At 44.1% G+C, this 25,052-nt stretch overlaps 1 protein-coding gene across 4 annotated transcripts in view; it reads left to right on the top strand.

Annotated features, from left to right (window-relative positions):
- Nucleotides 1-14,774, top strand: part of wdr64 (WD repeat domain 64) — a 98,915-nt gene extending 84,141 nt beyond the window's left edge. For all 4 annotated transcript variants that reach the window (XM_062975049.1, XM_062975041.1, XM_062975045.1 and 1 more), the window contains 2 exons: nucleotides 12,221-12,313; nucleotides 14,642-14,774. In XM_062975049.1, coding sequence (XP_062831119.1) covers nucleotides 12,221-12,313; nucleotides 14,642-14,734 — 186 coding nt within the window. In that variant the 3' untranslated portion in view covers nucleotides 14,735-14,774. The remainder of the gene's footprint in view (nucleotides 1-12,220; nucleotides 12,314-14,641) is intronic.
- The last annotated feature ends 10,278 nt before the right edge of the window (nucleotides 14,775-25,052 follow it).

Here is a 25,052-nt window from a genome sequence, read left to right as displayed (position 1 = left end):
CTTTGGAAGGAAGACTCTATAAGGCTTTATGGTGCTTCATAGTGGTTCAAACAAAAAGGCCATTTTAACAGCATTATAGGCTCCCAAGCAAAGCAGTACACTTGGCCCTACACAACCTCTCACATGATATAATGATAAATAAAACAAACTTATTGGTACCTCCAACAAAATCAGTATTTTGACATTTTAAAAAGATCCTGTGCAACAAAGATTAATCAATGCAAACATTGGAACAATATAATGTCAACTTCGAACAATTGTTGTCCCCGGACATTAATTGCCTCTCATGAATCCATACAATATTCTGCTTCCAAAACACTGTGAGCAATAAAAAGGGTAAAGTTTCTCTCGCAAATGCAAACATGCCAACTCTCGCATTACAAGTCGTAATGTTTTGCCTCCTATCGAGTTAGCAAGTGATATGAATGTTGATCAGAAATACTGGTCTATGTATAGATTAGCATGGGGAATTTGCTTGTGGGGTCCCCAGGCCAATAGCTAGCATGCCCCTGTTTTAAGATGGCACTGCAAACAGACAGGTTGAACATAAGAGATGCTGATCACACTTATAAGTGCTGCCTTAATATTTGTGCTTGTACTATTGCCACTGGGCCCCTGGTGGCACAGTGTGTTAAAGCACTGAGCTGCTGAACTTGCGGACCAAAAGGTCCCAGTGTGATGACTCATGGGCATTGTAGTCCCATTCCTAGTGCTGTTGTGACTGACGAAGAGGAGAACTTGGGTTTTCCTCCATTTCAGCCAGAAAGGGAACCATTTCAGCCAGAAATTGAGCCTTTGCACCTGCAGGAGGTTTGTTTTCCAGAAATCTCCCAAACAAGCCCGGGGTCGAGTTCTCCCCCTTTTTCGCGCCGTAATTACATTCTCCAGCAAAAGGGAGTGCAACAGGCTAATCGCAGGAGTTTGAGAATAGCAGCAAAGCATTCAGATGATTAAGCCTGTTCCCATGAGAAATTTTAGGGAGTCATACATCTGGACACAGAGACTGACTTTCGGTTCTGGTTCCCCAGAGAAGTGTTCTCTGGTGGGGAAAACAAGGCCTATTTAGGTTCCTTGCTCCTGGAGGGTTCTTGCGGAGTCAATTCGTCAGCAACTGGAGTAGTGTGTGTGGACAGCTACTCCGCTTCCAAGCCTTTGTTCCTGATTCAAGCCTTCGTTTTCCAGCCTTGTTCTTCCACGGATTTTGCCTTGCTTTCCAAGACCCAGCCTTGCCTTGTTTCCCGGATTTTGCCAAGTAAACACCACGGATCTTGTTCTTGTTTCTCGTTCCTTGCTGTCTTGTATTCAAGCCTTGTTTTTCCGAGAGTCAAGTTATTTCCTAGCCTCGTTCAAGTTCTTGGACTAAAGGACCTTGTCATCTCCCCTCACTTTGCCTGGCAAAGTGAGTGTTTCGGTTATTGGATTATAACTTTGGACCTTAATATTTCATATTGGACATTGTTTCTTTGGACTAATTTTGACCTTTCCTGAAAGGTCTAATTCTGGACTATTTTCTACACTTGTTTTTATTAACTTTATATACTCCTTCAATAAAGATATTAGATAGATTCTGGCCTCTGTGTATGGTTATTGGTGCCCTGCAGCCGGGTCGTGACAGTTTGACTCCGCCACCCTAAGCACCAATTAACCTAGGCCAGAATGTCTACCGGAACCGTGCCGGGTGGCCAGCCACTTAGCTACACCATCGACAAGGACGAAGTGGACCGCATCCGTGATAAGCTCAATGCGCAGGAGGGAGAAATAAAGGGATTGAAGGAACGCGGAATCCGACTCCCGGCCCTGGCATTGCCAACCAAGTTTTCTGGAGAAGCTTCTAAGGTTCATGTTTTCCGTCGCCAATGCCAAGCTTATCTAGAGGCCCGCAATGCCGAGTTTCCCCAAGAAGACATCAAAGTGGCGTGGATCTACAGCCTTTTAGACGGGCCAGCGGCCAACTGGGCGACGGCACTGTTCGACCAAGTTTCCCCACACCTAAGATCAGCGCAACACTTCTTGGATCACATTAAGGCGACTTGGGGGATCGAAGACAATTTGGAGGCAGCCGGCCATAAACTCCGGCGCCTCTCTCAGGGGGACAGACCCTTGTCCCAGTACATAGCCGAGTTCCGAGTGCTGGCCCACAGCACCGGATGGAATGATATAGCCCTCAGAGGACAATTTCGGGAGGGTCTCAACATCGAGATGTTGGAAGAAATTTCCAAAGTGGATCCCCCTCACTCTCTTGAAGCACTCATTGATCAATGTTTACGAGCTGAAGTCATGCTTGCCAACAGAAAACAATGGGTCCGAGGCCAGAGCGGTAGAGCTGGGGTGAAATCTCCCGCTCCCACCAGCGTCCAGCCGAGTCCAGTATGGAGACCCCCGCCACCAGCCCCATACCCCAGGGAGAGCAAGGAGGTGCCGATGCAGTTGGGTAATGTACGTCCCAGGTTAGATGCCGCCGAGAAGGCCCGCCGCCAACGCCTAAATCTCTGTTGGTACTGCGGAAACGGGGGCCACTTCGCCAGAGAGTGCCCAGCCAAAGGGAAGCCCCCCGCCCATCTAGCGGCGGCGTCCTCCACGGAGACGAAGACGTCTGAGGCGGCTGGCGCACAGCCGGCGGGGGAAGCCAGCGACCGGGCATAGAGAGGCTCGCCAACCCGGTCAAAAAACCCACTCAAGAGCCGCCAACCGGGGTCCTATTTCTTCTAGTGGTCACCTTGTGGTCAGCAAAAAAGGGGCCAGTCATGGTCCATGCCATGATAGACTCAGGAGCCACAAACAATTTCATTGATAGAGAGTATGCCGACTCTCTGGGATTACAATACCATGACTTCAAGAATGCCCGTGTGGTGCAAGCCATCGATGGCCGCCCCCTCAAGACGGGTCCCGTAAGCCAGTGGTCGGAACCCACCAGAATGTGGATAAGGGAACATATGGAAGAGATTTCCTTCTTTGTTACCGAGGTTCCCCATTTCCCTGTGATTTTGGGAATTCCATGGCTGACACTTCACGACCCAAGCATCTCCTGGTCCAACAGAGAACTGCAGTTTGCTTCAAAATATTGCCAAAACCATTGCCTTGTAGCCAAGATCTGCCATGCCACAGACACTGAACCCATTATCACCTTGCCCAAGAAGTACTCAGAATATTGGGATGTATTCAATGAAAAAGAGGCCGAGAGATTACCCCCACATAGACCTTATGACTGTGCCATTGACTTGGTGGAGGGGGCCCCGATTCCGCGAGGACATCTCTACTCCCTGACTGAACCGGAGCAAGAAGCTCTCAGGGAGTTCATAGAGTCAAACCTTCGCAAGGGATTCATCAGACCCTCTCAATCCCCAGCCGCTTCCCCAGTGATGTTTGTGAAAAAGAAGTCGGGGGAATTACGCTTGGTGGTGGACTATAGAGCATTGAACAATATCACTAAGCGGAACAGCTATCCCCTGCCCTTAATCTCGGACCTACTAGACCGACTTCGAGGAGCCAAGGTCTACACCAAGCTGGATCTTCGGGGAGCGTATAATCTAGTTCGCATCAGAGAAGGAGACGAGTGGAAGACCGCCTTCCAGACTAAATTCGGATTATTCGAGTCCCGAGTTATGAATTATGGATTATGTGGAGCTCCCGCAACGTTCCAGCATTTTGTCAATGACATCTTTCAGGATTATCTAGATCGGTTCTTGATCATCTACCTGGACGATTTTTTGGTGTTTTCTAGATCACAATCAGAACATGAGAACCACGTCAGAATGGTGTTACAACGATTGCGGGATCATGGACTTTATGCCAAGCTGGAAAAATGTGCTTTTGATCTACAAGAGGTAGATTTCCTGGGCTACCGCGTCTCGCCACTAGGGCTCTCCATGGACCCGGCAAAGGTTTCAGCAGTATTGGAATGGCGGGCGCCAACCAACAAGAAAGAGGTGCAACGATTCTTGGGGTTCGCGAACTATTACCGCAAGTTCATTCCAGATTTTGCCCGCTGGTCTGATCCAATCACCAGCTGCATCCGTGGGAAACAGCCCTTCCGCTGGACAGATCAAGCAGAGAAAGGGTTCCAGCAACTAAAGAAATTATTCACGTCCCAGCCAATCCTTCAGCACCCAGATCCTGAAACCCCTTTTGTTGTGCAGGCGGACGCCTCCGATGTGGCAATTGGGGCTGTACTCCTACAACCGGTGGGAGATCATCTTCATCCTTGTGCCTTCTATTCCCGTCAATTGACCGCACCAGAGAGAAACTACACCATTTGGGAAAAGGAACTATTGGCCATAAAGGCAGCCTTTGAAACTTGGAGACATTGGTTAGAAGGGGCCAAATTTCCCATTGAAGTCCATACTGATCATCGGAATCTAGAGCATCTAAGAACTGCCCGCAAGCTAAATCAGAGACAACAACGCTGGGCTTTATTCTTTGAACGTTTTAACTTCCAAATTCATTATGTAACCCCAGCCCAGACCAAGCAAGCAGATGCTCTGTCACGGAAACCGGAATACGCTGCAGGACGCAAGGAGACCGTTGAGTCCCAGCTGCTACAACCCGGGAACTTTGCCATGCTCACAGTGGGGAACACCAAATCCACTCCCATTGAATCAACTCCCTCTACTCCAGGGCCCCTTTGTGCTCAAGAAATCAGGGCTAGTCAGCAAGCAGATGCCTGGGCGCAGGATCAACTTCGCCAAGGACTACATTTCCCCTTTTCACTTAAGGATGGGCTGCTTTGCTATAGAAATCATGTTTACATCCCCCCAGGACCGGGCAGGGAAAAGGCACTTCGTTTGTGTCATGACTGCAAGCCAGCAGGGCATTTCGGGCTATTCAAAACTATGCATTTGATCCTAAGAGATTTCTGGTGGCCCAAGATCCGCAAGGATGTAGAAAAATATGTCAACACCTGCCCAGTATGCCAGCGCTCCAAGACAAGAAGGGAAAAGCCCTCAGGGCTTCTGCATCCCCTTCCTACCCCATCTCGCCCATGGGAAATAATCTCTGCGGATTTTATAACTGATCTACCACCTTCCTGTGGATTCACCACGATCCTAGTGGTGGTGGACCTTTTCACCAAGTTAGCCCATTTTATTCCCTGTGAAGGCCTTCCCACGGCCAAAGAGACTGCAGATCTATTTCTCCAACATGTTTTCAGATTGCATGGATTGCCCAAGAGTTTGGTCACTGACCGTGGGTCCCAATTCACCTCTCGCTTCTGGAAGGCACTACAAAAACTATTGGGCATAGACTCTCGTTTATCTTCGGCTCATCATCCTCAAACAGATGGGCAAACTGAGCGCACCAATGCCACTTTGGAACAGTACCTTCGCTGTTATATAAACTACCAACAGGACAATTGGGCTTCCCTGTTACCACTGTCGGAGTTTGCCTACAATAATGGGGTCCAGGCTTCAATTAAGGAAACCCCGTTCTTTGCAAACTATGGCTTCCATCCACGTTTCTTTCCTCCTGTCATTGAAACCTCAGAAGTTCCCGCAGCAGAGGACTGGCTGCAGGAACTCACAGCAGTGCAGCAACTTTTGCTCCAGCAACTGGACCAAGCCAAGGAGGACTATAAACGCCACGCTGACAAGCATCGCCAGCCGGGCCCCGAAATCAAGGTAGGAGACCGGGTTCTTCTGTCCACTCGCTTTTTGCCCTCCCACCGTCCCTGCCGGAAGCTAGATGCCCGTTTCATTGGTCCCTATCCAGTGGTGGCGCAACTTAACCCCGTGACTTTCAAACTCCAACTTCCGCGCTCTATGCGCATTCATCCAGTGTTCCATCGCTCCCTGCTCCTTCCGGCGGATGGTGTGCGCCCTGATGCAGACCAGCCGGCCCCCGCCCCTGTTTTGGTGGACGGAGAAGAAGAGTTCGAGGTTCAGGACATTTTGGATTCTCGCTTTCACCGCCGCCGCCTACAATATCTCATTGACTGGGTGGGTTTTGGCCCCGAAGAGCGCTCTTGGGAAGACGCTTCCACGGTTCATGCTCCTGATCTAACCCGCCGCTTCCATCAGACCTATCCCGCCAAGCCGCGGCCTCGCGCCTCGGGGAGAGAGTCCCAGTTTGAGAGGGGGCTTGAGGAGGGGGATAGTGTGATGACTCATGGGCATTGTAGTCCCATTCCTAGTGCTGTTGTGACTGACGAAGAGGAGAACTTGGGTTTTCCTCCATTTCAGCCAGAAAGGGAACCATTTCAGCCAGAAATTGAGCCTTTGCACCTGCAGGAGGTTTGTTTTCCAGAAATCTCCCAAACAAGCCCGGGGTCGAGTTCTCCCCCTTTTTCGCGCCGTAATTACATTCTCCAGCAAAAGGGAGTGCAACAGGCTAATCGCAGGAGTTTGAGAATAGCAGCAAAGCATTCAGATGATTAAGCCTGTTCCCATGAGAAATTTTAGGGAGTCATACATCTGGACACAGAGACTGACTTTCGGTTCTGGTTCCCCAGAGAAGTGTTCTCTGGTGGGGAAAACAAGGCCTATTTAGGTTCCTTGCTCCCGGAGGGTTCTTGCGGAGTCAATTCGTCAGCAACTGGAGTAGTGTGTGTGGACAGCTACTCCGCTTCCAAGCCTTTGTTCCTGATTCAAGCCTTCGTTTTCCAGCCTTGTTCTTCCACGGATTTTGCCTTGCTTTCCAAGACCCAGCCTTGCCTTGTTTCCCGGATTTTGCCAAGTAAACACCACGGATCTTGTTCTTGTTTCTCGTTCCTTGCTGTCTTGTATTCAAGCCTTGTTTTTCCGAGAGTCAAGTTATTTCCTAGCCTCGTTCAAGTTCTTGGACTAAAGGACCTTGTCATCTCCCCTCACTTTGCCTGGCAAAGTGAGTGTTTCGGTTATTGGATTATAACTTTGGACCTTAATATTTCATATTGGACATTGTTTCTTTGGACTAATTTTGACCTTTCCTGAAAGGTCTAATTCTGGACTATTTTCTACACTTGTTTTTATTAACTTTATATACTCCTTCAATAAAGATATTAGATAGATTCTGGCCTCTGTGTATGGTTATTGGTGCCCTGCAGCCGGGTCGTGACACCCAGGTTCAAATCCTGGGAGCGGAGTGAGCGCCCGCTGTTAGCCTCACCTTCTGCCAACCTAGCAGTTCGAAAACATGCAAATGTGAGTAGATCAATAGGTACCGCTCTGGTGGAAAGGTAACGGCGCTCCATGCAGTCATGCCGGCCACATGACCTTGGAACTGTCTACTGACAACGCCAGCTCTTTGGCTTAGAAATGGAGATGAGCATCAGCCCCCAGAGCCGGTCACAACTGGACTTAACGTCAGGGGAAAACCTTCACCTTTACCTTACTATTGCCAACCATTTTGTTGAAGTCCAGTGTTAATGATGCAATTGTGACTGTCAGTTCTCCGTACATCTAAATTCACTCTAACAACATTGCACCTCCATCCCAGTATTCTGGATATATTCCTGAATTTTAAAGGATGCTCCAAGCATTTGAGGAAGTAAACTGTTGTCCATGAAAGCTCTTGCTATAACACTGGCCAACACCCATTTTGGTGCCTCAAATGTTAGCCCTGTTTCTGGGTAACTCTACCTGCTGGTTCCAAAATTATCACCAGCTTTCCCCTATCAGTGCTAGTATTTGAGATACAGAACATATGCCATCTACCATTCACCATCTGTTCACCCATAGATAATAATGACAACCATATCTAAGGAACATTTTTGGTTAGGCTGTGTTATCAATCTGTTGGCCTTAAAAGTGCCATTCAGCTATCTGATATTTTACTGCAAAACATTATAGATACCAACACTGTAGAGAATAAGAGAATTATTAAAATAATAGCAACAAAGAGAAATTTAACATGAGCAAATATGATTTTAAGGAAAAGAGAATCGAGGTCACACATACATGATGTCGGATAATTGGTTTGGACAGCTACCCTCTTGAGGAAGATTTAGATAGCATGAATAGCTGAAGATGAGTCACAATGTCCATGTGGTTACACAACATTTAGTTCAAAATAACATCACTTCCAGTCCCTCAGAAATAATCCTCTCTCTCTCTCTCTCTCTCTCTCTCTCTCTCTCTCTCTCTCTCTCTCTCTCTCTCTCTCTCTTCAACATGGTCAAGGTTTCATTTGGAATAGGATTTTTGCTTCAACATGTTATTCTATGTGCAAAAGTTAAATTCTTCATAGAGACACTCGAGGCAAAAGCAGTGTAGCCTATAGAAAAGAACCTGAAATCTGAAGCACAGTCAGAATTAGGGATGGAGAAAATGTATTTGATTCACATTATAATATACAGTTATCCTTCAATTTTCAAACTGTGATTCGGTTCTCCAATTAAAATGCAAATAGAAAAATGACATATAAAAATGCATACATACAAAAATGTATGCAAAAGGTATATATTGAGGGAGTGCTGGTCAAAAATATAAATCAACTTGAATGTATACAAGAATGCATATTTTGTGCAGTATTTAAAATGTGTAAATTTTTCTTAACAAACTGTGAAACTGATGTAGAAATAACACATAGCAAACAAGCAAATATGAACATAAGACATAGGTTCATTATTTTATAATTAAAATCTTATAAGACATATTAGTTCAGAAGAGACTCTAAATTCAGTGTTGCTTATTCCCAGGTAAGAGGGTATAATTGCAGGAGGGAAATCTTACTATAAACATGTCTCTCAGAAGTCCAACTCCAAGATACGCATTTTGGAAAAAGTTCCAAAATTAGAATTGCCTTTAAGTAAAAAAAATAAATTAAAAAAAAGCATACGAATTTGAGTTGAAAAGTAATGCCTATTCAGAAACAAGAAAAAGAGAAAAGGAATGAACGGCTACATATCCAACCCTACAATGACAATAGCACAAGAATGGGCAACTGCAGAAGGATGCACTTAACCCAAAATTAGCTGCTGCCCCATATTGTATTGAGCAAAAGTGGAAACTACTTTCAATTTGTCCTAATTGATTGGTAAAGAAGAGATGGCGCATAAATAATAGGTAATAATTAGCAGCCCAGAAATCAAGAAGTCAAGGAGTCACAGTAGCCAGAAAAACCAAGACTGGCAGAGGGATGTGCAAAAGAGTAATCATCAAGATCTAGTTGTAAGTGTACAGAAACCAGGCTGTGGTTTCTGGGCTGCAATGGGCGATAGACATTTCTTCCAGCATCTGAGGAGGATTTGCTGCTTCCTTTACATAGACAGGCTGAGTGTAAAGTGAGAACAGCTAGGGCAGCATCAACTGAGCTGCATGTGTGCCAAGTCCCATTACAAATACTCTTGCACTGCTGCTACTCCAAAAGGAGGCACAACAGTTTCAGTTTTCAGCCATTTTGCTATAAGATGTGTATATAAGAGAGGTCGGCTCCCACAGTACAGTAGTACAATAACTGTCTCTAAAGAAAATTGAAACAAATTATGGTAAACTGTATGCTGTAGAAATGCCTTATGTATGGGAGTAACGAAATGTTTCATGAACCAAAATAATCACCTCCTACAAAATTATTCAATCAGAAAAACTCATCTGCTTCTGGTAATGATAAATAGTTTTTAGATTGTTTTAGAATAATAATTGGAAATGCTTTTTATTGTGCATTGCTAGAGTGAGCAGAAAAAACACAACACAAACAAATAAAAAGGAGTGGATAATATAGTAATCTGATACTAATAGGGTAAGGTTTGTGAATAGCTACATAGCTGGTTACTCGAAGAAGTTATTCCTTTTCACATTCCTTCTTCTATACAGCCTGATGATTAGAAAAGCTATTTATAAACAGGACCCAAACAAGTTCATGTATGGGTTTTCCAATGGTGAAACAATCCATTCTGCATAACTGAGTCGAATATCAACTGATGGTTTCAAAGTTAGACCTGCTCAGATTGTCCATTATCATTGCTTTCCCCTGCAATGTAAGAAGCCATTGAAAGTACCCATTGATGCAAACAACAGAGCCACAGTTCCCTTGTGAGTGACAGGACAATGAGCAAAGAAAATACAATCTTGCTTGTTAAAATACTATAATACAGTCATGTTGTGTGGTGTAATATCAGAAAATATCAGGGAAGCAGCAGAAAATTTCTGCAAACAATGATCACCATTAGTGTTGCAGCATGTCAATGTGGAGGGACTATGTGTTGTTGAAGGCTTTCCTCACAACCTTGAGGATGCCTGCCGTAGATGTGGGTGAAACGTCAGGAGAGAATACTTCTGGAACATGGCCATACAGCCCAGGAAACACACAACAACCATGGAGTGACTACTTGATTAATAGCCATTGATCTTAGATCTGAAATGTAATCCTACAGAGGGGAAATACCATAGTTAGCCTGCATGACCATTCAGAAGCACTCAGAGCTATGAAGTCCGAAACATGGTAAAATCCACTGTGCTATTTGAGCATGGTAAAGTATCTTCAACCTGATCCTTCTGTGATAGGAGGGACACAGTCTTGTTGTTTAGGCCATGCAAATTCCACTGTCTTATTTGACCATGCTAAAATACACTGTCCCATTTGAACATGATAAAGTATCTTCAACCTCTTATGGAGGGCTGCACTACCTTTGTAGAACTATTCAACTTCCACACTTTGAATGTACTGTTACTATCAAAATTACACAAGAAACACACTTTGATTTGGCTAAGAAACACAGTGAGATATCCAGGAGACTTGTGCTCCTTACAGCCTACTAGGTGACCGTTTTAATGGAATATCATGAATTTGAATTTACACAGAAATAGTATATATAAAGAATCACTGGATTTGAGGCAGCAATTCTATTGGCTGTGAGGATGGAGTTAGACATGAAGTACTACATGTTGTCCATGCCTACTTTAGGGAAAACACAAATAACTAAAAATAGATTTGAGAGGACAGGCTGCAGTAAAATATTTGTTGTCTAGTAGCTTTTGTAGATGTATTTTCAAGGCTGGTCTGAGTCCCTTGGACAAATTTATTCAACACATGTCCATGGTTAATAGGAATATATTTTCATAGCCTGTTAAGATTATGATTCCAATATGGCTAAATATTTGTGCAGAGCAGTAAAAACGCAGAAGACTAGGGGTTTATGTGAGCAGAGGTAAAAAGAAATTAAACAGTAAGACAAAATATCCAGCCTCCCTTTCCCTTTAAAAGGTCATGCGCATAAAATAAGCATCAGAGACATCAAATAAAATAGCAAAAATATGTTTACTCACAATCTTGTATGATGATGGTCATACAGGCAAAAACATCTTAGTTCCAAAGAAAAACAGTTCAGGAAACTACATATCTCTTAACAGACAGGAACATCAGCATGGCATGGTCAGGAGCGAAGAGGAAAAGACAGGAAGAGGCATCTGTACATCACTTCCTGTGTGTCCCCAGAAAGGATACACCCATTTCCCATTTCATATGCAAAACCCTTAAATGGTGTCATCAACTCTGGAATGTAGCTTGGCTCAGGTTACTAAGCAACAGACATAACTAACTACATAAACCATCCCACATTGAAAATGCATGCATGATTGCTTAGATAACCCAACAATGGTGTCAATTTTATGTTTCTTTCTAATTTTTTTATATTCTGTAAACAGAAGTTAAAGATATTCCGTTAAATATGGTGGATAGTAAATATATATCAGTTGAAATCCAATTTCAGCTGTTTCATTTTCTAGCTTCAACTGTTCCAACTGCAACTACATAGATAAATGCACTAACCTTCCTTTTGGACATTCTCAAAGATGTAGGGTTATGACCCAGTATGTACAAACATTTAGGATCTGAAGTACCAATGTAAATCTTTTCTAGCCATACATTCATTATGTTTCCTTAGCAACGTACTTATCTTGGCCTCAGTTGCGCATATGTAAAACGGCTATTATGTACCTTCAAGTCATTTTTTATTTATGGAGATACTAAGGTGACTCTATCATGGTGCTTATTGTCTCTGTCTTCCTCTGGGGTTAAGGGAATGAGATTTGCCCAAGATCACCGAGTGTGTTTCTACTCTTGAGTAGGGATTTTGACCTGGGTGTCCAGAGTTAAAACCTGACACTCAAACCACTAAACCATGTTGATCTACCACTAAGTACTGCTATGTAGTTATGAATAATACAAACTTTTTTAAAACCAACAAACTTTACATATTAAGAATGTTTTTTGAGAATAATTTTATAAAATCAGATATTCTTTAGTCTGGAATTTTAAAAAAGGTATTGTACTTATCTACATAATTTGTGATTTTTTTACTTGCTTATAAAAGGTTATCAGTCCCTCAAGTATGAAAAATACTCCTGCAGGAAAAAATGAATCTGTCGAGAGTATCATCAAGCGAAACAGAATAATGTTTAGTACAGTAAGTCTATTCATCATTTCCTCATATGGGATGTGCATTAAGCCTAAGAATATGGGCCAGATAAAGAACATTTCAGTATGTGTTTCAGCCAAGAGAAGCAAACACATATTGTGAACTGATAGAGAACTGAGATAAATTTTAGTTGAAGGGTGGCCCAAGTGCACCCCTTTCTGATGTGCTTTCCATGAGTCCCAGCATAGTCAGTGGTGAATAATTCTGGGATTTGTAGTTCAACAGCTGGAGGGCTGCGTGGTTACCACCACTGGTTAAATCAATTGGCTAAATGACAAATTCTCTTAGGTTATTTCTTAAATTTATTTACACTTTGGAATGAGTAAGAAAATTTTAAAAAATCTGATACACAAAATGTTTGCAGCATTCAATGAAATTTCCAAATTCCAAAAATACTTTTTCTAGGTATTTTCACTTTGGGGTTATTGTAATAATTGTTGTACTATGTACTATTACAACATTTCAGAAATTTTATCCCAAAAGAGGTTTTAATGTGTAAGAAAGTTGGCCTAGAGTAATAATTCTATTCTTCTTGAGAGCAGAAATAGAATGATTTTATTCTTATTCTATTGCTGCTCTCCTTAATTGCCAAAAACTGTGGAAAGTTGCAATAGATACAGCTTAACTTCAGGCTATCTAAAGAACTGTTTTCTTCTGTTATAAGCCTCCTGGGCTGTACAATCTTGTGCTATTTGCTGAAGTTTTGTTTTGTTTTTTGGTTTTTTAATGGGTTTTTAACAGTTTAATTATATGGGTAGTTTTAATTCCATTTTAATGTTGACATTCTGCTGTTTTACTGTTATAAATGTTTTAACAGTTTTACAGAATTTCTTCAATTCTAAGATGCACCTTTTCCCTATATAGACATCTCTACAAATTGAGTGTGTCATAGAATCACACGTATACCTTCCATATATCATAATGTAGGGTTGTTGTATGTCTTTCGGGCTGTGTGGCCATGTTCCAGAAGTATTCTTCTGGAACATGGCCACACAGCCCGAAAGACATACAACAACCCTGTGATCCCGGCCATGAAAGCCTTCGACAACATATCATAATGTATTTTTGTCGGTGGAGGAAGTACACCTTACAGTCAATGGTGTCTTACAATTGAAGAAATGTGGTAACATTTGTAAGCTGCCTAGTATTGAGAAAAGGGTGGAATATAGATATATATTAACAATAATAGAAACAGCAATAATATATAGTATGACCTCATTCTTATAGGGGATACATTCCCAAACTTTGCATGCATGTGTGAAATTACAATAGTGAACCTCAATGAAACGCCTCTGATCCAAGAACACCATAAAATAATACAGGGGGAACTAGAAACTCCCTAGTGAAGACATATTTTGAAGAACACAAGTAAATGGAACCAAAAATACCAGTCCAGTGAATATGGGGGGATCGTACTGTATTTATTTATTTTAAATGATACAGAAAGAGGAAAGGAAGCCTATAGGCTGGAGGTTTAAATAGTACAGTGATGAAGAGACTACCATCTTCTGGGACAATCTGTTCCAGTACTACTCAAAGTGTTGGTACCAGTCTGTGAGCCATAATCTGCTGGTTCATGGGAAGTTTCCAGGAAAGTTAAAAACACTGGCCGCCAATGAATACAAATAGGGTATTAGTCCCTACTACACTGGGAGGGGGGAATCCTGATGCCCCACATTAAATAGCTTAAGCAGCACTAGTCTGTTCCACTGTCAGAAGAGCTCTCACCATTAAGAAATCCTACCTCATGTTTAGTCTCAATCTCCTTCTTGCAATTTGAATCCACACTGTTTCAACTGTATCTACTGGAGTTCACTTGATCAGAGATCCTAAAGTAAAATGAACAAAGACAGCAAGGTTTGCCTTGGCCTTAGATATTTATGAGGTATAACGTACTCGGAAATTGCTCACAGTTACTGAAGGGAGTCAGCTGGACCTTGGCAACATCCTATGCTTGTAATTATTATGTTTCTTCCTACATAGATTTCCCTCAAAAATAGCCTTAAATTGGACACCAGTCTTTAATGTTATATATATATTTAACTAAATCTGAAAGAAAAGTAAGGCAAATTTAGAGGGTTATGCAAAAATTGCATATAGTAACTGTATAAATGGATTGAAAAGTAAGCATATATGTCAATGTATAGTGTGAACTTTTCTAGAGAAACCGTAATACGCTCATATTATTTGCTGAATTGTTTTTGGACATTTAGGATCTCTTGCAGAAATAAGTAAAAGTTGCACATGGAAAACAAACTGATGATTACTTGGCATTTTAAACACAATAAATCAGCATATGACATCTTTTTTTTGCAGCCATCACGATTCACGATCAGAAGGGATGGAAATGTTAGCCAGACACCATTCTCCTCCCCATCACAAAAGTCCATGAAACAGAACATGTTGTGATGGAACATTACAGAAATAAAACCTAAACAACAAAGCAAAATCAGTGATCTGAATTTCTGTACTGAAATTAAATTAAATTTCAATATTTCATTACCAGGACATCTAAAGGTCGAACTTCAAAGTTTCTTTACCTGCTAGTGAAACGAATGCCTGTCAGGTCATTAACAACATGGAACATAAGCAACTACATATATGTGTAAAGTAACTCTTTATAACATATTATTCAAAATAGTGTTCACCAAGTGAGGTGGTCACTACTTTGTATTTACATTTGCTCCACCTTTGAACCCACTCATCAAACTGACTTTGGGAAAATTCTCTGAAGTATTCCCTCATACAGTAACTGATAGTGCCTTCTACTTCAGCTACATCATTTAAACTCCATCTGACTGAACAAGTGAAAGTTGTGACAGATCAGGTGTTGCACCCCAAGGCAGCTTGAGCAGTGGAAACCAAACAGAGACCAATAATCATATAATATCTTTATTAAAACAATAATAAATTCAGGAAAGAATAAGTGGAAAGGATGAGTGAGCAATAGTCTTTTAAGGAATGGTATGAATTAGTCCAAAGCGTTGAAGAGATATGTCCAATATTATTGTCCAAAGTCCAGAAACTGAAACACGCTCAAAACTGATGAAAAGTTCTTGAGCGGGGAAACAACAAGAAGGCAGGAGTAAATAACAAAGTCCAAAGTCACTAGAAAGTCTTGGATTTCAAGGCAGGCAAAAGACGAAGCTAAAAGCAATCTGGATTCAGGAACAAGGCAAGGACATGAATTCACTCCAGATTTAAAACGGGAGTCTCGGCTCGGCTTGGCCACCAGAAAGCAGGAGACTCGGCTTGAAAATCAGGGAACTGGAAACGGTGAAGTCGCTACGTTGACACCACAACTGACTCACAGTGCAAGACACTTTTATAGAAGTTAGATCTAATAACAGCGAAGGGAACCCAACTCCCCAAAGGTTCCCAAAGCAATCTGCTATCCAGTATCCCCTCTAGATGCCAATCGTTGACTCCTGCGAAGCTGCTGTGTCTGGGATCTTTGTTGCTGCAAAAACTGTCTTCTGTTAAAGGATACATTCACTGGGGAGCTTGGAACATCTGGTTCTTCTACTAGAGTAATGTTATCAGTATCTCTCCCAATTAAGGAAGCCTCAGAGCTATCCACAGCTGGGGTCTGTAATTGGAAGGAACTCGGACGAGAACTGGGTGAAAAGTCAGAGTAAGCTTCATCCTGGTCAAAGTTCATTTCTGAACCAGGTTCAGAACCCAAAGGCGGCTGGGATATAACATCAGGGATGTAGGATAAATGTGGCATCACCAACCAAACTATTTGTACAAGAATCTATGATGTTGCCCCAGAAGTGTGGGGTTATGCATTATTTTGGTGTAATTTGATTGCATTTAGCTGTTTTTGTAATCTTTTCTTCAATGTCTTGTCAAAGTTTCTGGAGTGATGCAATGTAAAGGGAGACCAAAACAAATTCGGACTAGGGAACTAATTCGGCCCAAAGCAAGATTTTTGGTAGAATTAAAACAGTCTCCTGATACGATAAAGTTGGATGCCCAAGTCGGCGGATCCTCTGGATTAAGGGTGGTGCTGCTGAATGCCAGGTCTATCAACGGAAAATCGGCTATTATCCAGGATTTGATGCTGGATGAAAAAGCAGACCTGGCGTGCATAACGGAGACCTGGTTGGATGAAGCAGGGGGGGGGGGGGGGGTTAATCTCACCCAGCTCTGTCCTCCCGGGTACTCCGTGCAGCACCAGCCAAGATCTGGAGGACGGGGAGGCAGGGTCGCAGTGGTCTATAAGGAGTCCATCCCCCTGACCAGGTGCCCTATCCCACAGTCAACCTCGTTCGAATGTCTCTACCTGAGAGTGGGTGACCGGGACAGGTTAGGGATTTTGTTAGTGTACCGTCCACCCCGCTGCACTACAGTCTCCCTGCCTGAGCTAGCGGGGGTGGTCTCGGGCCTGGCGTTGGAGTCCCAGCGCCTTTTGGTGCTGGGTGACTTCAATGTCCATGCGGAGGCCACCCTTTCAGGAGCGGCTCAGGACTTCATGGCCACCATGGCAGCCATGGGGCTGTCCCAAGTGGTATCTGGCCCCACACACAGTGCGTGTGATGACTCATGGGCCTTGTAGTCCTGTTCCTAGTACTATTGTGCCAGATGAAGACGAAAACATGGGGTTTTCGCCGGTTCAACAAGAACTGGAGTCTCTTCACCTGCAGGATGTTGATGTTTGCCCTCAAGAATTCAGTAAACCAGCCCTTGGGCAGTACTCCCCTCCATTTCCCAGGAAGGAATTTTATTCTAAAGACGGGAGTCAGGGAAGCTAATCGGAGAAGTCTAAGAATCGCTGCCAAACAAATGGCTGATTAGGTCTGCTTCCCTTGGGAAATTCTAAGGAGTCATGCATCTGGACAGAGTTGGGTTTCGCTTCTCGTTCTCTTGGGAAAGAGTTCTGTTGGCGGGAAAACGAGACCCAATATAGGTGTTTGGCGCGAGGGATTCTTTGCGGAGTCAATTGATCAGCTTGAGGAGAGAGATTGTGTGTGGACTTCGTAATCCCAGTTCCTTGCTTCCCGGATCAAGCTTCAAGCCTTGCCCTGTCTCACGGTTTTACCACGGACTCTGCTTCATGCTTCATGTTTTGTCTTGTCTCCAGTCACGGATCTAGCCAAGAATCAAGTTTATTTCCAGCCTTGTTGTCAAGCCTCATTGGACTCTAAGACTCTGTTATTTCCCCACACTATTGCTTGGCAAAGTGTGTGTTTCGGTCAAGTGGATTAAAACTTTGAACTCTAATATCATTTATTGGACAATACATTTTTGGACTATATTTGACCTCATTTGAAAGGTCTGCTTCTGAACTATATTCTTCACTTGTTTTTATTGATTTTATATATTTCTTTAATAAAGATATTAGATAGAGACTGGCCTCTGTGTATGGTTATTGGTGCCCAGCCGCCAGGGTCCTGACAGTGCAGGACATACCTTGGACTTGGTTTTCTGTCAGGGATGGGAAGATGATGGAGGTGTGGAGGAGCTGACCATCGCTCCCTTGCCATGGACCGACCATTACCTGCTCTGGTTTAGACTGGCTGCGCCCCCCAACCTCTGCGGGGGTGGAGGACCTACTAAAATGGTCCGCCCCAGGAGACTTATGGATCCTGATGGACTCCTGACGGCTCTTGGGGAGTTTCCCGCCACTTCGGCTGGCGATTCTGCCGATGCCCTGGTTTCTCTCTGGAATAGGGAGTTAACCAGGGCAATTGACATGATCGCTTCAGAACGCCCCCTCTCAAGTAGCGGAGCTCAACCATCTCCTTGGTTCACTGAGGAGTTGGCAGCGATGAAGCGAAAGAAGAGGGGTCTAGAGCGCGTGTGGCGTTTGAAGTGGAACGAATCAGACCGAACACGGCTGCGCCTCTTTCTGAAGGCGTATGCCGCGGCAATAGATGCTGCAAAGAACGCTTTCTTTGCAGCTAATATTGCGTCCGCAAAGAACCGTCTGGCGGAGCTGTTTCGAGTTGTCAGAGGTTTGTTAAATCCCACCACTCAAGATGGGATCCCTGACAGCTCGGCAGGTCGCTGTGAAGCATTTGCTCAGTTCTTCGCGGATAAAGTCGCTCTGATCCGCTCTGGCTTCGACGCCATATTAACGGCAGTCTCCGGGCATTTTAATTTTTGTATACTTTTTATCATGTTTTTATCATGTTTTATCATGTTTTAATTGTTTTGTTTTATAGTATATTTGTTGCTGGCCCTCGTGGCAGAATGTAAGCCGCTCTGAGTTCCCTCGGGGAGAAGGGCGGGGTATAAATGCGTGTAATAAATAAATAAATAATAAATAATTCCTGCTGCTGCTGTTCAATTGCATAGTCGTTTCCAACTTTTCGTGACCTCATGGACCAGTCCATGCCAAAGCTCCCTGTCGGCCATCGCTGCCCCCAGTTCCTTCAAGGTCAAGCCAATCACTTCCAAGGATACCGTCCATCCATCTTGCCCTTGGTCGGCCTCTCTTCCTTTTTCCTTCCATTTTCCCCAGCATTGTGATCTTTTCCAAGCTTTCCTCTCTTCTCATGATGTGGCCAAAATACTTCAACTTTGCCTCTAATACCCTTCCCTCCAGTGAGCAGCCGGGCATTATTTCCTGGATGATGGACTGGTTGAATCTTCTTGCGGTACAAGGCACTCTCAGGATTTTCCTCCAGCACCAAAGTTCAAAAGCATTTATCTTCCTTCGCTCAGCCTTCCTTATGGTCCAGCTCTCACATCCATAGGTTACTATGGGGAATACCATTGCTTTGACTATACGGACCTTCGTTGCCAGTGTGATGTCTCTGCTATTCACTATTTTATCAAGATTGGCCATTGGTCTCCTCCCAAGAAGTAAACGTCTTCTGATTTTCTGGCTGCAGTCTGCATCTGCAGTGATCTTCACGCTTAGAAATATAAAGTCTGTCACTGCCTCCACGTTTTCTTCTTCTATTTGCCAGTTATCAATAGGTGTAGTTGCCATGATCTTGGTTTTCTTGATGTTTAACTGCAACCCAGCTTTTGCACTTTCTTCTTTCACACTCAATTCCACACTCAAGGAAATCAAGTAAGGAAATCACCCCCTTGTCACCCCAAAAGACAATAACCATAATCTCCCATTATTCCACAGCATTGACCTATAGCAGTTAAAATGGTGTCAAACTGCACTTATTCTGAAGAGTGGATGCACTCTTGGGTAACTTGAAACTAGCAGAACAGTGAGATATGATCCTTTATAAAGAGGCATGACTTTTTGCCCCCATTCTGACTAGGACCTCAAGGATCTGAAGTCCAAAATGTCTGAAGAGATAAAAACGGCAGTGCATCAGTTTGGAATCTGGAAAATGCAGGAATAGTCACTATTATTGCTGCTTTGAAATTCTGAACCAAAACATTTTCAGGTCATATAACTGAACACAGCACTATTTGTTTTTGTTTGGAAAAATGGTCTGGCCTGGAGTGCCCTGTGTGACCTCAGCACTAATCGGATGCTCACAGTGAAGGGCACATTTTGATTTGACTTTGCCTATACTTGTGAAGGCTACAAAATTAAGTACATTAAAGCTGTGTTCAACAATCTATTTCTACTTATTTCATAGAGGTATTTCTGCTCTGCTTCCACCGTGATCATTATATTGACTATTCCTCAATATGATAGAGGAAATTGTCTATCTGGTACTATATACAAAAAGCATGGAGGAAGAAGGGAAGAAGGAGGCTGCTTAATATAAGCAAATACACATTCTTTGAAATGTATAAAGCCAGCAGATAACACTGAGAGAAATATATTAACATTTCTAGAAAATTAGCAATTCTAGAAAATTAGCAATGCTGTCAATAGAAAGACAAAAGCTGCACATCACAAGTGTTGAATCTGATTCAGCACCTAGAAGATGGGTTTGAAAGGCAGCAGATTGCAGGAGCTGTCTTCATAGACCTGTCAGCAGCTTATGACACTGTAAACCATTGCCCTCTCCTGAGAAAAACTTATAATATCACAAAGGACTACCACTTCACCTGCTTCATAGGAAATCTGCTACAAAACATGAGCTTTTTTGTTGAATTCCAGGGTCAGAGAAGCAGATGGCGAAAACAGAAGAACGGCTCCCTCAGGGGAGTGTGCTTGCTCCACAAATGTTTAATATTTACACAAATGACCAGCTGCTGCGAGAAGAGACAGAGAGTTTCATCCATGCTGATGATCGTGCCATCATCGTCCAAGCAGGGAGCTTTGAAATGGTTGAACAGAAGCTCTCCGTAGATTTAGGTGCTCTTACTGTCTATTACAGGGAAAATCAGCTGATCCCTAATCCATCTAAGACACAGACGTGTGCTTTCCACCTTAAGAACAGACAAACATCTTGAGCTCTGAGGATTACCTGGGAAGGAATCCCACTGGAACATTGTAGCACACCAAAATACTTGGGAGTTACCCTGGACCGTGCTCTGACTTACAAGAAGCACTGCTTTACTATCAAGCAAAAAGTGGGCGCTAGAAATAACATTGTATAAAAGCTGACTGGCACAACCTGGGGATCACAACTTGACACAGTGAAGACATCTGCCCTTGTGCTTTATTACTCTGCTGCTGAATAAGCATGCCCAGTGTGGAATACATCTCATCACGTTAAAACAGTAGATGTGGCTCTTAATGAGACATGCCGCATTATCACAGGATGTCTACATCCTACACCACTGGAGAAACTATACTGCTTAGCCGGCATTGCACCACCTGACATCCGCCGGGAAGTAGCAGCTGTCACGACCCAGGCTGCAGAGCACCAATAACCATACACAGAGGCCAGAATCTATCTAATATCTTTATTAAGGAAATATATAAAGTTAATAAAAGCAAGTGTAGAAAATAGTTCAGGAGTAGACCTTTCAGGAAAGGTCAAAATTAGTCCAAAGAAACAATGTCCAATATGAAATATTAAGGTCCAAAGTTGTAATCCAATAACCGAAACACTCACTTTGCCAAGCAAAGTGAGGGGAGATGACAAGGTCCTTTAGTCCATGAAACTTAGGCAAGGCAAGGAAATAGCTTGATTCTTGGTACACAAAGCTTGATTCAAGGCAACAAGGAACGAGGAACAGGGACAAGATCCGTGGTAAATACTTGGCAAGGTCCGGGAAGCAAGGCAAGGTCCTGGAAAGCAAGGCTGAGTCCTAGGTAGCAAGGCAAGGTCCGTGAAGCAAAACAAGGCTGGAAACAGGAACGAAGGCTTGGAAACGGGAGTAGCGCTGTCCACACACAACCTACTCCGGTAGCTGACGAATTGACTCCGCAAGATTCCTACGGGGCAAGGAACCTAAATAGGGTCTCGTTTTCCCACCAAAGAACACTTCTCTGGGGAACCAGAACCGAAAGTCAATCTCTGTGTCCAGATGCATGACTCCCTAAAGGTTCTCATGAAAGCAGTCTTAATCAGCTGAATGCCTGGCTGCGGTTCTCAGGCTTCAGCGATTAGCCTGTTGAACTCCTTTTTGTTGTTGATAATAACTACGGCGAGAAAATGGGGGAGATTCTGACTCAGGGCTTGTTTGGCAGATTTCTGGAAGGCAAACCTCCTGCAGGTGCAAGGGCTCCAATTCTGGCTGGGAAAGTTCCAATTCTGGCTGAAACGGTGTAAAACCCAAGTTTTCCTCTTCGTCTGTCTCAACAGCGCTAGGAACGGGACTACATGGCCCATGAGTCATCACACTATCCCCCTCCTCAAGCCCCCTCTCAAATTGGGACTCTCTCCCCGAGGCGCGAGGCCGCGGCTTGGCGGGATAGGTCTGATGGAAGCGGCGGGTTAAATCGGGGGCATGGACTGTGGAAGCGTCTTCCCAAGAGCGTTCCTCGGGACCAAAACCCACCCAGTCAATGAGATATTGCAGGCGGCGGTGGTGAAAGCGAGAATCCAAAATGTCCTGAACCTCGAACTCCTCCTCTCCGTCCACCAAAACAGGGGCGGGGGCCGGCCGGTCTACATCAGGGTGCACACCATCCGCCGGAAGGAGCAGAGAGCGATGAAACACTGGATGAATGCGCATAGAGCGCGGGAGTTGAAGTTTGAAAGTCACGGGGTTAAGTTGCGCCACCACTGGATAGGGGCCAATGAAACGGGCATCTAACTTCCGGCAAGGGCGATGGGAGGGCAAAAAAACGAGTGGACAGAAGAACCCGGTCTCCTACCTTGATTTCGGGGCCCGGCTGGCGATGATTGTCAGCGTGGCGTTTATAGTCCTCCTTGGCTTGGTCTAGTTGCTGGAGTAAAAGTTGTTGCACCGCTGTGAGTTCCTGCAGCCAGTCCTCTGCTGCGGGAACTTCTGAGGTTTCAATGACAGAAGAAAAGAAACGTGGATGGAAGCCGTAGTTTGCAAAGAACGGGGTTTCTTTAGTTGAAGCCTGGACACCATTGTTATAGGCAAACTCCGACAGCGGTAACAGGGAAGCCCAATTGTCCTGCTGGTAGTTCACATAACAGCGAAGGTATTGTTCCAAAGTGGCATTGGTGCGCTCAGTTTGCCCATCCGTTTGGGGATGGTGAGCCGAAGATAAACGAGAGTCTATGCCCAATAGTTTTTGTAGTGCTTTCCAGAAACGAGAGGTGAATTGGGACCCACGGTCTGTGACCAAACTCTTGGGCAACCCATGCAATCTGAAAACATGTTGAAGGAATAAATCTGCAGTCTCTTTGGCCGTGGTGAGGCCATCGCAGGGAATGAAATGGGCTAACTTGGTAAAAAGGTCCACCACCACTAGGATCGTGGTGAATCCACAGGAAGGTGGTAGATCAGTGATAAAATCTGCAGAGATTATTTCCCACGGGCGAGATGGGGTAGGAAGGGGATGCAGAAGCCCTGAGGGCTTTTCCCTTCTTGTCTTGGAGCGCTGGCATACTGGGCAGGTATTGACATATTTTTCCACATCCTTGCGGATCTTGGGCCACCAGAAATCTCTTAGGATCAAATGCATGGTTTTAAATAGTCCGAAATGCCCTGCTGGCTTGCAGTCATGACACAGACAAAGTGCTTTTTCCCTGCCCGGTCCTGGAGGGATGTAGACATGATTTCTATAGCAAAGTAACCCATCCTTAAGCGAAAAGGGGAAATGTAGTCCTTGGCGAAGTTGGTCCTGAGCCCAGGCATCTGCTTGCTGACTAGCCCTGATTTCCTGAGCACAAAGGGGTCCTGGAGTAGAGGGAGTTGATTCAATTGGAGTGGATTTGGTGTTTCCCACTGTGAGCGTGGCAAAGTTCTCGGGCTGCAGCAGTTGGGACTCAAAGGTCTCTTTGCGCCCTGCAGCATATTCCGGTTTCCGTGACAGAGCATCTGCTTGCTTGGTCTGGGCTGGGGTTACATAATGGATTTGGAAGTTAAAACGTTCAAAGAATAAAGCCCAGCATTGTTGTCTCTGATTTAGCTTGCGGGCAGTTCTTAGATGCTCTAGATTCCGATGATCAGTATGGACCTCAATGGGAAATTTGGCCCCTTCTAACCAATGTCTCCAAGTTTCAAAGGCTGCCTTTATGGCCAAAAGTTCCTTTTCCCAAATAGTGTAATTTCTCTCTGGTGCGGTCAGTTGACGGGAGTAGAAGGCACAAGGGTGAAGGTGATCTCCCACTGGTTGTAGGAGTACAGCCCCAATCGCCACATCTGAGGCGTCCGCCTGCACGACAAAAGGGGTTTCAGGATCTGGGTGCTGAAGGATTGGCTGGGACGTGAATAATTTCTTTAGTTGCTGGAACCCTTTCTCTGCTTGCTCTGTCCAGCGGAAAGGCTGTTTCCCACGGATGCAGCTGGTGATTGGATCAGACCAGCGGGCAAAGTCTGGAATGAACTTGCGGTAGTAGTTCGCGAACCCCAAGAAACGTTGCACCTCTTTCTTGTTGGTTGGCGCCCGCCATTCCAATACTGCTGAAACCTTCGCCGGGTCCATGGTGAGCCCTAGTGGCGAGACACGGTATCCCAGGAAGTCTACCTCTTGTAGATCAAAAGCGCATTTTTCCAGCTTGGCATAAAGTCCGTGATCCCGCAATCGTTGTAACACCATTCTGACGTGGTTCTCATGTTCTGATTGTGATCTAGAAAACACCAAAAAATCGTCCAAGTAGATAATCAAGAACCGGTCTAGATAATCCTGAAAGATGTCATTGACAAAATGCTGGAACGTTGTGGGAGCTCCACATAAACCGTAATTCATGACCCGGGACTCGAATAAACCGAATTTAGTCTGAAAGGCGGTCTTCCACTCGTCCCCTTCCCTGATGCGAACTAGATTGTAAGCTCCTCGAAGATCCAGTTTGGTATAAACCTTGGCCCCTCGAAGCCGGTCTAAGAGATCCAAGATCAAAGGCAGGGGATATCGGTTTCACTTAGTGATATTGTTCAATGCCCTATAGTTGTCACGACCCAGGTTGCAAAGGCACCAATAACCAAACACAGAGGCCAGAATCTAACTAATATCTTTATTGAAGGAATATATAAAGTTAATAAAAGCAAGTATATGAAATAGTCCAAAAGCAGACCTTTCAGGAAAGGTCTAAATTAGTCCCAAAAAGCGATGTCCAATATGAAATATTAAGGTCCAAAGTTGTAATCCAATAACCGAAACACTCACTTTACCAGGCAAAGTGAGGGGAGTTGACAAGGTCCTTTAGTCCATAGCTTGAGCAAGGCTAGGAAATAACTTGATACTTGAAACAAGGCTTAAAACGTGGAACAAGGTAACTAGGAACAAGAACAAGGTCCGTGGAATAACTTGGTAAAATCCGTGATA

This window comes from Anolis carolinensis, chromosome 1, assembly GCF_035594765.1.
Source record: "Anolis carolinensis isolate JA03-04 chromosome 1, rAnoCar3.1.pri, whole genome shotgun sequence".
Taxonomy (NCBI): domain Eukaryota; kingdom Metazoa; phylum Chordata; class Lepidosauria; order Squamata; family Dactyloidae; genus Anolis; species Anolis carolinensis.
This window is presented reverse-complemented; position numbering and strand designations above follow the sequence as displayed.